Here is a 13,359-nt window from a genome sequence, read left to right as displayed (position 1 = left end):
GTGGCTGATTAAGCCTCAACAGCGTAAGCGGATAACGCGACGTCGTTCCACGATTAATTTCAAGTGAACCACAAGCAGGGATTTAAATTCAAGGTTGAGCGTCACATTGGGATATCATCGAAAACTTAGCAGTTGCATATTTCAGAGGCACGTTCTTGTTTGACGAACTTCATGTCGTTTTCGTCTTATTGTTAGTTACGGACGTGACGTGATTCTAATTTCATCACTTCTAAACGTCGTCATGTCGCTAATGACAAGCTCGACGTCTTTCGTTGAGCATGATTATGATCTAGAAACAGAATTGCGCCAGGCAGAGTTAACTGATCAAGGCTGACGCGGGAGCAATCGGGCCAGGGAGAGATATCGCGGCCGGATTCTGTTCGATTGTTCGATTCGCGTACGCTTTCTCCTTTCTACTTCGGACCCGATGCTCTTTTTGTAGACACGCGTTTAGAAGCGATACACCGCTCGATCACTTGCGAGAGTACCAAGAAACGCGCAGCTCTGGGGCCTTATTCCTGAAAAATATCGTATACGGAAATGCTAGGGAAATCTATAATATACGTAACGTATACTTACTTTCGTTTATTTTCGCATGTGATATTTTTCGAGAATACGGTCTCTGTAAACGGTTCGGCTTTTCGAGGATCGACGGATTTTGCACTCGTTTTTTCTATTTTTCCAGTAAATAAAATGTAATGATAAAAAATAGCTTCGACACGAGGATCAATACTAATCAAATTACCTCATGAAAATAAAGTAGAATTCTAGGTCACTTCAATAAAATTGTATGAAATTGCTTGAGATAAAAATTAACAAATAATGAAATTCTATTCTTTTTTTGCACTAATTATATTATAATTGTAATTATATAAGTTTAATAATCTAGCTTTTGTATATAACTGCAGTTTAAATATATCTACTTCCTGAAAATGTCTTCAAATAATTCGCAGAAGAATACTACCTAATAAAGAAGTGCTGTGTAAAAAAAAATTTATCTCAATGCTGCAAATTTGTTCGATTCTCCAAAGGTTAAGAAACTCAACAAGAAATTCCAGTTTAATATATCTTCCTTCGTTTTTTAGAAAAGATATAAATATCCGTTTTCTCTCTTACCAAAGGCACTGGCTTAGAAGGATAAAAGGATGGCGAACGAAAAATAAACATGGACGATGCGGTATCTACGGATCACATCGTAGAAGCCGCGATCGAACGATATCGAAAGGGAAATTTTATCTATTTCATCCCTTGGCATACTTTCTCAAACGTTTACCTTGTAACAAACATTAGACTGATATCCAATGATTATCTTCCGGTAGTAAGTATTCGTCGAGGCGTGAGATTAAAATAAACCGTGTCGCACGAAAACAGCTTCTTCTTTCGAAGGGCACGTCCTGGAGACGTCCTTTTCTTTTTAGGCTCTCGAACAAAAGCTGATTTTAAGCGACAATTGACACCGGTATTATGCAAATTAACTTAAAATTTCGATTATAAGAATGCGAAAGCAATCTCTATGTAAATATTAGTAACGGGAGGTGCATTTTTTGCGTACCCGTAACATCGAAAAATTAACTCGACGGTATATACCGACTTCATTTCCTGGTTCCGAGACCCGGCCGAGAGTCGCAAAGATAGTACGTCTTACGGTCGATCGTTGGCGCAGATGCGGCGGGATTGAGTTATGGGCACCGCACTCTCACGGCCGTAAACTCACGTCGACATGATTAAAGGTACGGCACTACTTAGCAAAGAGCGTATATTCTAAGGAGGCTTTCATTCCGCAAGGGAGTGCCGATAATGAAGTATACGTGCAGTTGGGAGCATATAATATATGGTAATTTAACGCATATGTAATATATATATCATACAATATAGCACCCTAACTACAAGTACTCGCCTGTGAGTTTATATGAGTAATTGTCTGAGGGTCTATTTTTTTATTGATAAACTTAATCAAGCTGCACAGTAAAAATTAGCCGAAGCGTTGGTGTCATGTGCGTTGAGGAGACCGAAGGGTGAGAAAGAAATATATATATGTAATGTGTGTGTATATGTAATCGGCTGGACCAAATGTAACTTATCGCAGCCGCAGAATGACACGGTAGTGCCCCGAAAAAAAAAGAAATAGAAAAATTAGGGGCCGACACCAAAATCTGTAGGACGGATTGTGTGTATTTATGTGTGGCGTAAGAAGGAAATGATAATAGCGAATATCAGCGATTCATCAGCGGTTCACAATCGCAACGAAAATTGCCCTGCAATCGGCAACGCCTCGTTTCGCCGCGCGCAGGAAAGGAAAAAGAAAAAAGATCGACAAGAGATCGATTTCCTGTGCCGCAACACAGAGCCTGTGCCGAACGTATATCACCAAGTCGCCAAGTCGAGTGGCACGCGGTGAAATAAAAAAAAATATATTTAAAAAAGAGAAGTATAGACGAGAGAACAAGAGATCGATTTCCTGTGCTGCACAGTCACCGTCGAGTTGCGTTCAGGAGCCTGTTTTATATTAAACGTCGCGATATAAATGTGCCGACAAATTTGCCATGGTATTTTCTTTTCCATGGGACCAGCTCCGAGGATCGAAACCGGAATAATTTCGTCGAGACCATTTCGTCCCGATGCTAGAAGCAAAAAAAATCACTTTTTCCCATCTGAAATGTCGAGAATTGAACTCGTCGAGGTTGCACCGATCTTGGAATTCGCAGAGTGCAATAGCCGACCAGTGCCGATCGTGTGAGAATGTTCGTTCGCGATAGATATACCGAAACACTAAGAAGGTGTATTAGTTATCGCGTAGTTATGTGTGGTAGCCTTGAAGGATCGAAACCGGTCTGATTTCGGAGAGTTCGGACTTGGATGCTGCAAATCCTTGCGAATCAGTTTTAACACCGATTTACAATCGTTTCGATTCAAAATTTCCTTTCTTTTCAAAAGTAGAAACTGTAATTGGTTAAATTACTACAGTTTAACCAATTCTTCATCTTTTTGCACAGTTCCAATTCTGAAATAAACACCTCAGAGTAATCGCGGTAAATTTTATTATACGATGAAAACACAACGGTTCACCTTTCTCACGTTTATGGCACCGAGGATTCTTTGAACTCACCGAAACTACACCAGAGATTTCGATCGTCGACTGGCGGTATTAAAGAGGCGGTAATCCAAATCTTTTTCGCGATTTCACGGGGAAAAGCCGGCTGCTCGTCATCGCGCAATGGCACCTACTTGCAATTCTCAGATGCTGCTGCTGCTCGAACAGAGTGCTGGGAGGACAGTGCTTGCGAGAGAAGCGAAAAACAAGTAGAAGTAGTAGAAGAGAAAGAAGAAAAAGAAGAAGAAATAGAGAAGAATCGGCGTTACCTGCACGCTAAACTCACCAGGGGCCCCTGCCGCTCGTGGGGAATCGGCCTGTGGTCCCGACCGGAAGCGCCCGGAAGTCGCGGTTGGTATCGTGGAGAACGCTCAGCCAATCCCGCGCCACCTCCTTTAGCGAGCGGGGGCTTGGGATTGGCTGCTACTCAGCCTCAAGGCCGCTGCTGATGCTTCTCCTTCTGCCCTTCTCCCAACAGGCCCCGAGTGTGCGTTGTGCGCTACATGGCCGCGCGCGGGGCCCAGCGGAGAACAGCGATCGGGGTGGCGACTCCGCGATTCCGCCGCTCTGGAAAAATGCTGGCGCTTCGATCGGATCGTCGAATGGCGCGGCGGCGAAGAAGCGGCGGAATTGCCGGGTCTCTCACAACCCGATGGATGGAGGCTGCGTGACTCCCGTCGATCGACGTCAAACGTATGCGAATATCCAGCGCATAAGACAATGTCCCGAGATTATTCTGAATGTTCAGTAACATTAGGTTTTTCGCCCTGCTTGACATTTCAAAAATGTTTTGCACTTAAAATGAGATAAATATATATTCAGTTGAAGAGGGAGAAAGCAAAGATGTTAAGTGCAAGGAATGCAAACAGACTTGATATCTGCCGTTGTCTATTGCTCCGTGAGGAACGAAGTCATATGACGATTGATCTGTTTTTTTCAGCTGAACTCGCATTCATCTTTCTCTTTTTTTCTGTCTAATATCGAGAGAAAAAGAGGAAAAATGAATGCAAGAAGTTCAGCCAAAAGGAACAAATCTAATCACAAACTATTATAATCTTTACAATTTTCAAGTTTTTTTTATTTAGACAGACATAAGTTTGTTTCACTCTTTTGTTTTGATATTCTACACTGTATGGTATTGACGAATATTTAAAAAAATCTGGACATTCAGAATTGCAATGATCGCTGGATATGAATGTGCTGCATGGGAAAATCAAGGAACATCTAAAAATGTCCATTGATTCTCCTAGCCGCACGGGATAGACGACAGTCTCGCAATAGGATGGGAGGTGAAGGGTCTGCCATACATCTTACAGGCAATCTTTTTTTTCACGAGTCCTTACTATCTATCATTCCGCGTGTCGATTATACGTGTCGACGATAACAACCGGGAATAGGCAAGTTGATCATTAATCTATGATGCCAAATTGGAGTGCAGGTTAAAAAAAAAAGATCTTATAATTTTGTCGCAATATGTCCAATTAGTATATTGATGAATAAATGATAGGCCAGATCACTTCCTCGTTTCTGAAGAGTTCGCATAATTTTGCAAAAGGCGTCGTTTAACAATGCGTAAAGTGGGATCTCTGCATGGATGCGTTGAATGCACATCGAAGTGCGTGGCACGAAGCGGCGTGTTGCGTGAGACGATCGTGGCGAAATTGAATTTCGATTTACCTATGAATTTCACAGGAAAGAGAACTCGCGGGAATTTTACTTCGTTATACGCGTATCTCTGCGAAGTGCTACGTGAAAGATGAAGAAAATAGAACGAACGTCGACATGCAACTACGCCTTCGCGTCCGAGTCCCGTTAATTGATCGGGTCAGTCGTTAAATTTAGCGTATGAAACGATACAAGTATGTGACGCGGTTATACGGGATGTTCCGGAAAGCGCGCGGACTTCCTTCGCGTCTTCCTGCTCGAGTCGCTCTTTCATCACGTTTCACGAGCTCTGATTTAAATCCTGATAAATTCAGATTTTATCATAATTGTTCCGATTCTTAATCTGCCGATCCACGACGAAGCTAACGATTCTATGATCGCTGGCTCTCAAATTTGACTTTACAACTACCGACTGTACGATTGTTAATTTTCCGCGCACGTTAGCCTGATAATGACGGATGCCTCGAAACCGACCGCAACAACCGTCTCGCTTCTTAGCCACTAAGGAAACGCGCGTCTTCGGGTACACCCCGTATAAGTGCATGTAACGTACGGCAATTGGCCATGTGTGCGCACGATTCACGGACTGTCGACGACGGCCCTCTTGCAAAACGAAAGGGCGAGGGGGGCTGGGTGGTGGTAGTAGTAGTGGTGGCGATGGCGGTGGTGGTGCGAGCCAGCCAGCGAGCCGTTCCTAGGCTCTCCGTCCACGACGACGCGACGGCGGACGGGTAGGCAGCTCGTCGGGTTGCTTCTCTCCCTTCCTTACTTGGGCCGAGTGCGGGGGTGATTTTCGGGGAGACGAAATTCCAGCTTCCAACTGTTGCGCAAATAACGTGGCGCAAACGCAGCCTCGAAGGCGTGGCAATCGACAAAGGGCTCGGAAACGGCCGATAACGTGCCGTTTTCCATTCCCCCTCACCCCACCTCTATCTCCGTCTGTCTCTCCCCCGATCTTTTTTTTTTCGCCGCCTCGTTACGCACCACCTGCGGAGTAGGAAGCAGCCTCGCCGCAGAACAAACGAGTAACGCGCCTTGCTCCAGTCGGGAACGCGGGACTCCCGAACACGCAACGAGGAAGAGGAGGGCGGCGGCGACGGCAGCGACGACGACGACGACGATGATGACGTCGGCAGCCTGCGGCGGTGGTCGCCTCCTCGACGTGCACGAGCGTGTTCTGGAATTCGAAACACACAAGTTGTCTTTATCACGATTTCTGCTGAGAGGAACATCGCTCGCTTTATCGCCTCGTCGGGTCGTCGCTCACTCCCTTTTTTTTTTCTCTCACCCTTTCTCTCTCGCTCTCTCGCCGTCTCACGCGACATGCATACGCGCGTCTCTGTCGTCCCTCCATTCTCTCGCATACACATACATGCACGTTCTCTCTTTCTTTCTCGCTTACTATCGAGACTGCCCGACGCACTTCTCCGTGACGCACCGCGCAAGATAAAACGGATGCCCGCCCGTCGTCGTTTCTCTCCGTCGGACTGCCGGGCGTGTTAGCCTAGAAATCGTCCCGCGCCGAGGCGATCAACCTCCTCGTCCTCCTCCTCCTCCTCGTCTTCGTCGTCATCGTCGTCCGTTGTGGCACGATGCACCGCGCGATCGATCTCGCGTCTCGCGTGAATTTATTGCCCCCTTTACCCTTCCTCACACGCACGCACCGCACGCGGCCGCGAACGTTTGCGAACGTTGGGCCGTCGACGAATTCGCGAGGATTTCCGAGGACGCGACGCCTAAAACGCGGACAAGGCGACCGCGGTGAGTCGGTGACGAGCGAGGCCGCGCTTGATGCGTCGTGACGGACGACTCTTTTGGACTCTCTTCGTGCCGCGCGCCACTCGACGCGCGGTACCACCGTACCACGGCGACGGTGGTGGCGACGGACGATAACGACGCGAGCGACCGAACGGGGACGTGCAACAGAGACCGACCTTGGCGCGGTACACGTCGCCGGAGGCGGGTGTCCCAAGGATCTCCTCGAAACGCGCACGACTGCCGACGGAACACCGACCGCGACTCTCCTCGCCATGGTAAGCGAGCGCGGCGTCGGTTCGCTGCTTTTTCCTTTTTTTTCCCCTTTTCGTTTTACTCTTTTTCCAACCCGCTCGCTCGCAGTGACGTACAAACTCATGGTTGCGATCGTTAAATTTTTTTCTGCTCGGCACACGACACAGTGTGTACGTCCGAGAATTCGACTCGCGAGGAGACGACGTGATCGCGGAACACGGATCGGCGGAAAGACTCCACGAACCGTTCCTAACCTCAAAATGGCCGTTTCAGGACGTCGCCGCGTTCTCCGAGGACAGCTTCGACGTGAAGGAGTGGATCAACCGGACGTTCAAGTCTGCCGAAGCGCAGGAGAATAAGGACGTAAGTCGCACAGACCACCGTCCCCGATTTCGTCGATTTCTGCCCCCCGTCGGATTCAAATTCCAAATCACGCTCATCGTCGCGACGCCCGTCGGCCACCGAACTGGCGGCTTCCACCGCCAGCGGCGTAGGTCGGTGACACCGATCAGTTCTTTTTAAAGACGATCCCTTTTTTCGCACCACCGCCAAGGTTTTCCGGCCCCTGCTGAACGATATTTTTATAAGCTCGCGTATTTCACGCCCAAATTTATGTCGCAACACCGTTGGGTCATGTACCGACGGACAATAAACTTTTCTGCCCATTCCGCGACATACGTATATTTTTTTGTTTTTAGAATAAATTTTTACGCGGATATAATTTTATTACTTTAATTTTGTCATTGAATGATAACGTTCTGTGGCAATATTTTAATATTTTCAATGTCATTGTAAATCAAGCAGCTCATGTATTTCTAACATAAGAGAAGAAGCTAGCAATTATATTTAATCAATCATAAGGAATATTTTTAAGTACATTCTAATCTCGTATTCTGTGTCATTAATTAATTATGAATTATTTAATGATTTTATAAAAATATAAAAATAAAAGCAACTATCTTTGAAAAAATTTGTGTCACTGCTGAGTACGCTTTGCAGGCTTTTGTTTCATCATTAGTGATGAAGTTGCAATTATATGTGCAACAAGTTAACGGTGCCTTAGAGGAGACCAGTCAATCAGTTCTTTCCAGCTTACCAAGAATTTTAAGAGACACTCAACTTCTTCAACAAGAAACATTGGCACTGAGAGAAAAAATGGTTGCTGTCAAGCAAGAGATTGCAAAGGTTGGTACACTTAATTTTTTTAAATATTTATCTTGATGGTAGTAATAACTTTAGAAAACAATGAAACCTAGATCGAAAAAGACACGGCCTCTTCTATGGCAATGCTGGAGAAAATCGATAGGATAAAAACGGAATTACAAACTGCTAAGCAAGGATTACACGAAGCCGACAATTGGACGGTATTAGCGAACGATGTGGAAGAGGTATATGAAAGTTCCAATTAGTTTCTTCACGTATTTCGATATGATACGTGATAATTTAATTATATTGTTTCCTTTAATTTTAATATAACAGGTATTCGAGTCTGGCGATATAGAAGCTATATCTAATAAATTGTTCAGCATGCAGAAATCGCTAGCTATGCTCGCGAATGTTGTTGATTATGAGGATAAAAAGCTGCAACTAGAAGGCTTGAAAAATCGCCTCGAGGCGATAGCTAGTCCACGATTGGTCCAAGCATTTACTGCTGCCAATTTAGGTAAAATTTGCAAGGTCGAAATAAATTCATTTATCCTGCAAGACACGATACTAATGTCATATTTTGTTTAGAACAATCGAAAACTTACGTGGATATCTTTAGTAAGATGGAACGTTTGCCTCAGCTTCTCAAATACTATCACAACTGCTTGAAGGTCTCTTTAGGTCAAGAATGGAGACGCACTATTGAGCTAGCACAAGATGAAAATGTTACCTATTGGCTACGTGTATATTATGACAAATTGTTATCCTCTTGGCATGAACAAGTATGCGCGGTCTTTGTCAGATCAAAATATTTATTGCTGCATTACAAATATTTTTTATAACTGTTTATGTTAAAGGTGAAATGGTGCCATCAAGTCTTTCCTAATACTTCAATAGATATTCATATCGAGGTTTACGCTGACCTTTTAAGGAGCCTCGATCCGGGTATTCCAGAATGTATAGAGGCGATTCTCAAACAACATTCCAACTCGGTGCAGTTGACCATTCTACTCGAATTGAAACAGATGACAAAGCATTTTGCTACAAACCTTAACGGTGCTATCGAAACGTCGCTTCGCGGAAAATTACAGAATGGAAAATTATTGTCACTAGCGCAAGCTGTATACGCGCCTTACGTTCCTTACGTCGCAAAATATAGCACGTTCCAAACCGTACAGTTGGAACACCATCTACAGTTTTGGCATCATTCACATGATGATTTAAGCGATACCATCAACTCCCTTTCTCTTAGTATTTCACGAATTATGGGCTATGCTGGTGAAGCTAATAAACAATGTAAGCTTTTTACAGAAGGTTGTGGATATCCCGGTTTACTGCAATCGTTAAACGTACGTTTAAAAGATTTTTCGCTTGTGTCAACGCCATGATAAAATGCATTTCTTATTAAGCTGACGGTCTATGTTGTAGATTTTTTTCAACAAATACTTCGAGAAATATCAACAAGGTCTGAGACAACTTGATAGAAAGAAAGTGAAACACGAAGATTGGAATTTATTCCAAATGTGTCTTACGTTGATGCAAAATATAGGTAAATATATAAGTTTTAGCAATCAATTTTTTATGACATGAACGCGAAATCGTTAATGTAATTTAAATTGCATTCCCGTACAGGTGATCTCTTGCATCAAGTTCAACAATTCGAAAAGTCGCTCGTGATTGACATAACGGAAACTAGTAATAAATTACAAAACACAAACGGTAGCGTTTTTTGTCAGTATAAAAAATTACTGTTAACTTCGACAGGATGCGCCGATCTAGAAAATCTTGTTGCATCTTTCCAAAGAGGTATGTATACGCGCGTAGTAATAATAATTATAATGTTACGGGAAGCAAATTATTTAATTTCCTATTTTTTTTTGCAGAGGATAAGACAATTCTCGATTCCATTATAAAATCTATTCAAAAACTCTGCACTGATTTACATCATATCACGTACGAAGTCATTTTTGCGCCAATATTCTCTCAACTATTGCTAGTGCAAAAGGCACCGGCTTGGACATTGGAGGCTAACAAAATGTCCAATTTAAGTTCAGATTTACCCGATTATAGTTTCGCCCCTCAAGAGTATATCACACAAGTCGGACAGTATTTAATGACGTTGCCACAGCACTTAGAACCGTTTCTGTTGAGAGACAATCCGAGTTTAACGCAAGCGTTGAAGGCAGCGGATCCACAATATGTTCAAAGTTCAAGTGAATCTGGATTTACTAGTATTCTTTTGGACATTATTGCCCGAGGAACGTGTCAAATGTTCCAGGATCAAACCTTAGGCATCTGTCAATTGAATTCCGTTGCTTGCAAACAGCTCGCAACTGATATTGGTAAGTCTTTCATTATCTGTAATTTTACAATTTCTAAAGAAACTATGAAGGGACAACGAAAGTTATTATGTATTGTAGATTATCTGGGTAATGTACTGGAGGAGCTCGGTCTGTGTTTATCGGAAAATCTTCAACACATGTCCTTACTGTTGAGATTACCGTCCGAGGATTATCAGAATGGTAGCTCCGGATGCAATGCTCGTGTCGTAGCTGCAGTCAGACAAATGCGCAATATTACGTCTTCCGGCTGACACAGTCCGTGTCAAACCGGACACGATATCACAATGTGAGAAACTTCGTTTACCGTTCCATGTTTTTAGCAAAACTAGTGATTTTGCGCGCGATATTTGTACAACATATTTGCTATTATTCTATAATTGTAAAAAAATAAAAATCATGTATAGTATTATAATATATATACGAACATATTCTTATTAAGTTTTGTCTTTTCATTTAACATATACTTTACATTTATTGCAAGATCTATATTTTATGAATAAAAAGAGATAGTTTAAAACAGTGCTCGGCATTAGATGTACATTTTAGGCTGATTTCAGCGAGCAATCCCTACTACCGCTCGAATCTCAGCGACCGAGCCGTCGATCGCTCATGTGACACTCTGGCTCAGGAGTGTCTCTATATCTTAAATGTGCTGTGGTCGTATCTTTCGTTATTAAAGAATATCTTTCTTGCTAAATAATGTTTATTTTCTTAAAAAATGTATTAATATGCTCCATAGAATAATACAATTGTAGCAATAATACGTGTATAATAATTACAGTTCCTCAAGAAAAAATGTTATGATATAATTATATAAAATTATATAAAACTTATATTAATACATTAATAATAGAAAATTTAGTATTTTATTTTTTAAGAAAATAAAAATTATTTAGCAAGAAAAATATTCTTTAATAATGAAAAATACGACCTCACGTTTAAGATATAAAGACACTCCAGAGCATCACGTGAGCAATCGGCGGCTTGGCCGCTGAGACTCGAGCGGTAGTTGGGGGTCGCTCGCTGGAATCAGCCCGAAATGTGCATCTGATGCCGAGCACTGGTTTAAAAGATTTGAGTTTCATCAGATGAAGACTCGGGCTTAACTTAAATGATATGGATATATACCTAATATTCTCTGATCAGGACAAGCGGGCATTCATCAGGTATCGTACTTTAATGTCATTTATTTGCTACACTATGCCTAAACTGAAATACTGTTAATCAATTTCACTCCGCATCGGTGATTATCCGAGTAACTCGGACACAAAATGACTTTGTTTCAAACTTATTTTCGATTCTTCTTTTTCTCGTATGTCGACGTACAGAACTATAAAACAAATTACAAAGATCGCAGCACCATAAGAGCTCGGGGCACAATTTATGCGCCAGAGGCATTGAATACTTATTACAAAGAACAAGAGATGTCTTTATATATAAGATCTATAGGAAACCGACCATTTAATATCGGTAGAGATTCATAGTTGAGCATTTTCTCTTACTCTTTCACTCACTCTTATCACATATTCTCGTATATATATTTATAAAGTTCGAGACAAATACGTATTAACGTCTTTCAACGAGTCATGTTACAAAGACGCAGATAAAATGCAGCAAATGCATATTTCGTGCGAATATTGCACATCTAGATTGGATAAAAATACCTATTTTGTATAGAGATCCGCATTTATATACTTTATATTTTATCGTAGATTTCATTTATACATAATTTATACATCACGAAGTGTATAAAAAGCATTTGCTACATTTTTCTTCTCCGATATCATTAACTTTGCATCAAACTTATATACACGCAAAATCAACAATTGTTAACGTATCGAATATTTCACTCGTCGAGTGTACAACACCACGTTCCACGTTTTTTTTATTTCTAAATTTATGTTAATCGTAATTATGTTAATTTTGCCTAAGATATGCAATGAACGTTAAAGTACAGCACGATAAACTATATACGAATCCATTAACACATAGATACAATAAATTTGAATACTTGTGCGTAAGTCTTTCGTGAGCACACGATGCGGAATCGTTCGCTCTAATGAAAGGATCATACCGAAATATAAATGTAATTATAAATTATGCACGATAAATACTTAAAATTCATCGCGTGAATTACACAAGCAGGGTATATTCTAAATTAGTAACGCAATAAAATGATATGAAGAATAGTCATAAAATAAATTGGCTATCAAAGTACATCGCTAATACCTTGTCTTCGAATTGCAAGCGTGCAAAAACTGAAAGTGATCTCGCACGTTTCTCTCTCAACAATATTCTTAACAATTTGCCACGGATTAATAGACAAATCGTTGCACCTTACGCAAGTAGAGTTCTTTTGTTTCTTTAAAAGAAATTCGCGCGATTTCTCTTCAGATTCCGTGCGAGGGAAAACAGCTATTCGATTAAATTCACACAATACTTTGTGACATACGCATACATAATCGTAGTTAGACAGTCCATCAAACAATTACTATTTGGTAGTGAAAAGAGAATTATATACTGGTAATTGCGTGGCACTATTTCAATGTGGTCTGAATTCCTACTCATCTTCCTGATTGACTAGAATTCGATTTGTTCTATTATAATAGCATTCGCAATATCAAAGTCATTTCGCGGTCATAGAGAATTCCCTTATTGTTCGCGGCGATTACCTACGTTGAGAATCAAACGTCGAAATCTCTGATTTAGGTAGTAGACTTCTTTTTTTACTCCATTTCCGACTACGCCGCGATTGTGGCAAGTTTCGTTATAATCAAAGCCTATTCGTAAGCAGATATACTGCATGCAATATGTATCAAGTTCTCCCTACCTACGACAGCACTACCAAACGTTAGCATATAAAAGCTAGACTCTCTCGTGAGAGCTTAAAATACATATGGGAAATTATCGAATTATATAACAACATGTCGGATGACTGTGAGCAATGGTGCAACGTGATCCGACGTGATCAGAGTTCGGTATATATGTGTATATATATATATACACATATATATATATAAACATTATCTATGTTTCTTTTTTCCCCAAGGATGACAAAGCTGTCAGAATTTCTCAGAGAAAATGGAAAGTTACTTTTTAAAAGTA

At 41.6% G+C, this 13,359-nt stretch overlaps 2 protein-coding genes across 6 annotated transcripts in view; one reads left to right on the top strand and one right to left on the bottom strand.

Moving 5' to 3' along the window:
- The window catches only part of LOC108728893 (uncharacterized), a 146,413-nt gene extending 140,553 nt beyond the window's left edge, over positions 1 to 5,860 (bottom strand). The window contains exons 1-2 of one of the 4 annotated variants that reach the window (XM_018457702.1): positions 5,310 to 5,860; positions 3,361 to 3,658 (exon numbers count right to left, since the gene is read on the bottom strand). The gene's annotated coding sequence lies outside the window, so the exon portion shown is untranslated. Of the gene's footprint in view, positions 1 to 3,225; positions 3,267 to 3,360; positions 3,659 to 5,309 lie in introns of those variants that run through there. The other 3 variants (XM_018457701.1, XM_018457703.1, XM_018457704.1) reach the window with 3 other exon arrangements.
- Positions 5,861 to 6,561: 701 nt separating this feature from the next.
- Positions 6,562 to 10,687, top strand: Cog7 (conserved oligomeric Golgi complex subunit 7). Of its 2 annotated transcripts, XM_018457698.1 has the most exons (11): positions 6,562 to 6,789; positions 7,040 to 7,129; positions 7,766 to 7,951; positions 8,023 to 8,154; positions 8,246 to 8,429; positions 8,501 to 8,694; positions 8,770 to 9,261; positions 9,341 to 9,461; positions 9,545 to 9,718; positions 9,796 to 10,254; positions 10,333 to 10,687. In XM_018457698.1, the coding sequence occupies exons 1-11, from the start codon at positions 6,787 to 6,789 to the stop codon at positions 10,503 to 10,505; spliced, it is 2,208 nt and encodes a 735-aa protein (XP_018313200.1). In that variant the 5' UTR covers positions 6,562 to 6,786; the 3' UTR covers positions 10,506 to 10,687. The 2 variants fall into 2 exon arrangements, with proteins under 2 accessions (XP_018313200.1, XP_018313199.1); XM_018457697.1 differs by lacking the exons at positions 6,562 to 6,789; positions 7,040 to 7,129 and adding an exon at positions 7,137 to 7,260.
- The last annotated feature ends 2,672 nt before the right edge of the window (positions 10,688 to 13,359 follow it).

The sequence above is a fragment of the Mycetomoellerius zeteki genome, unplaced genomic scaffold (genome assembly GCF_001594055.1).
Source record: "Mycetomoellerius zeteki isolate Tzet28-1 unplaced genomic scaffold, Tzet1.0 scaffold656, whole genome shotgun sequence".
In the NCBI taxonomy this organism is placed as follows: Eukaryota; Metazoa; Arthropoda; class Insecta; order Hymenoptera; family Formicidae; genus Mycetomoellerius; species Mycetomoellerius zeteki.
The sequence above is the reverse complement of the archived record's forward strand: the minus strand, read 5'-3'. Positions and strand labels throughout refer to the sequence as shown.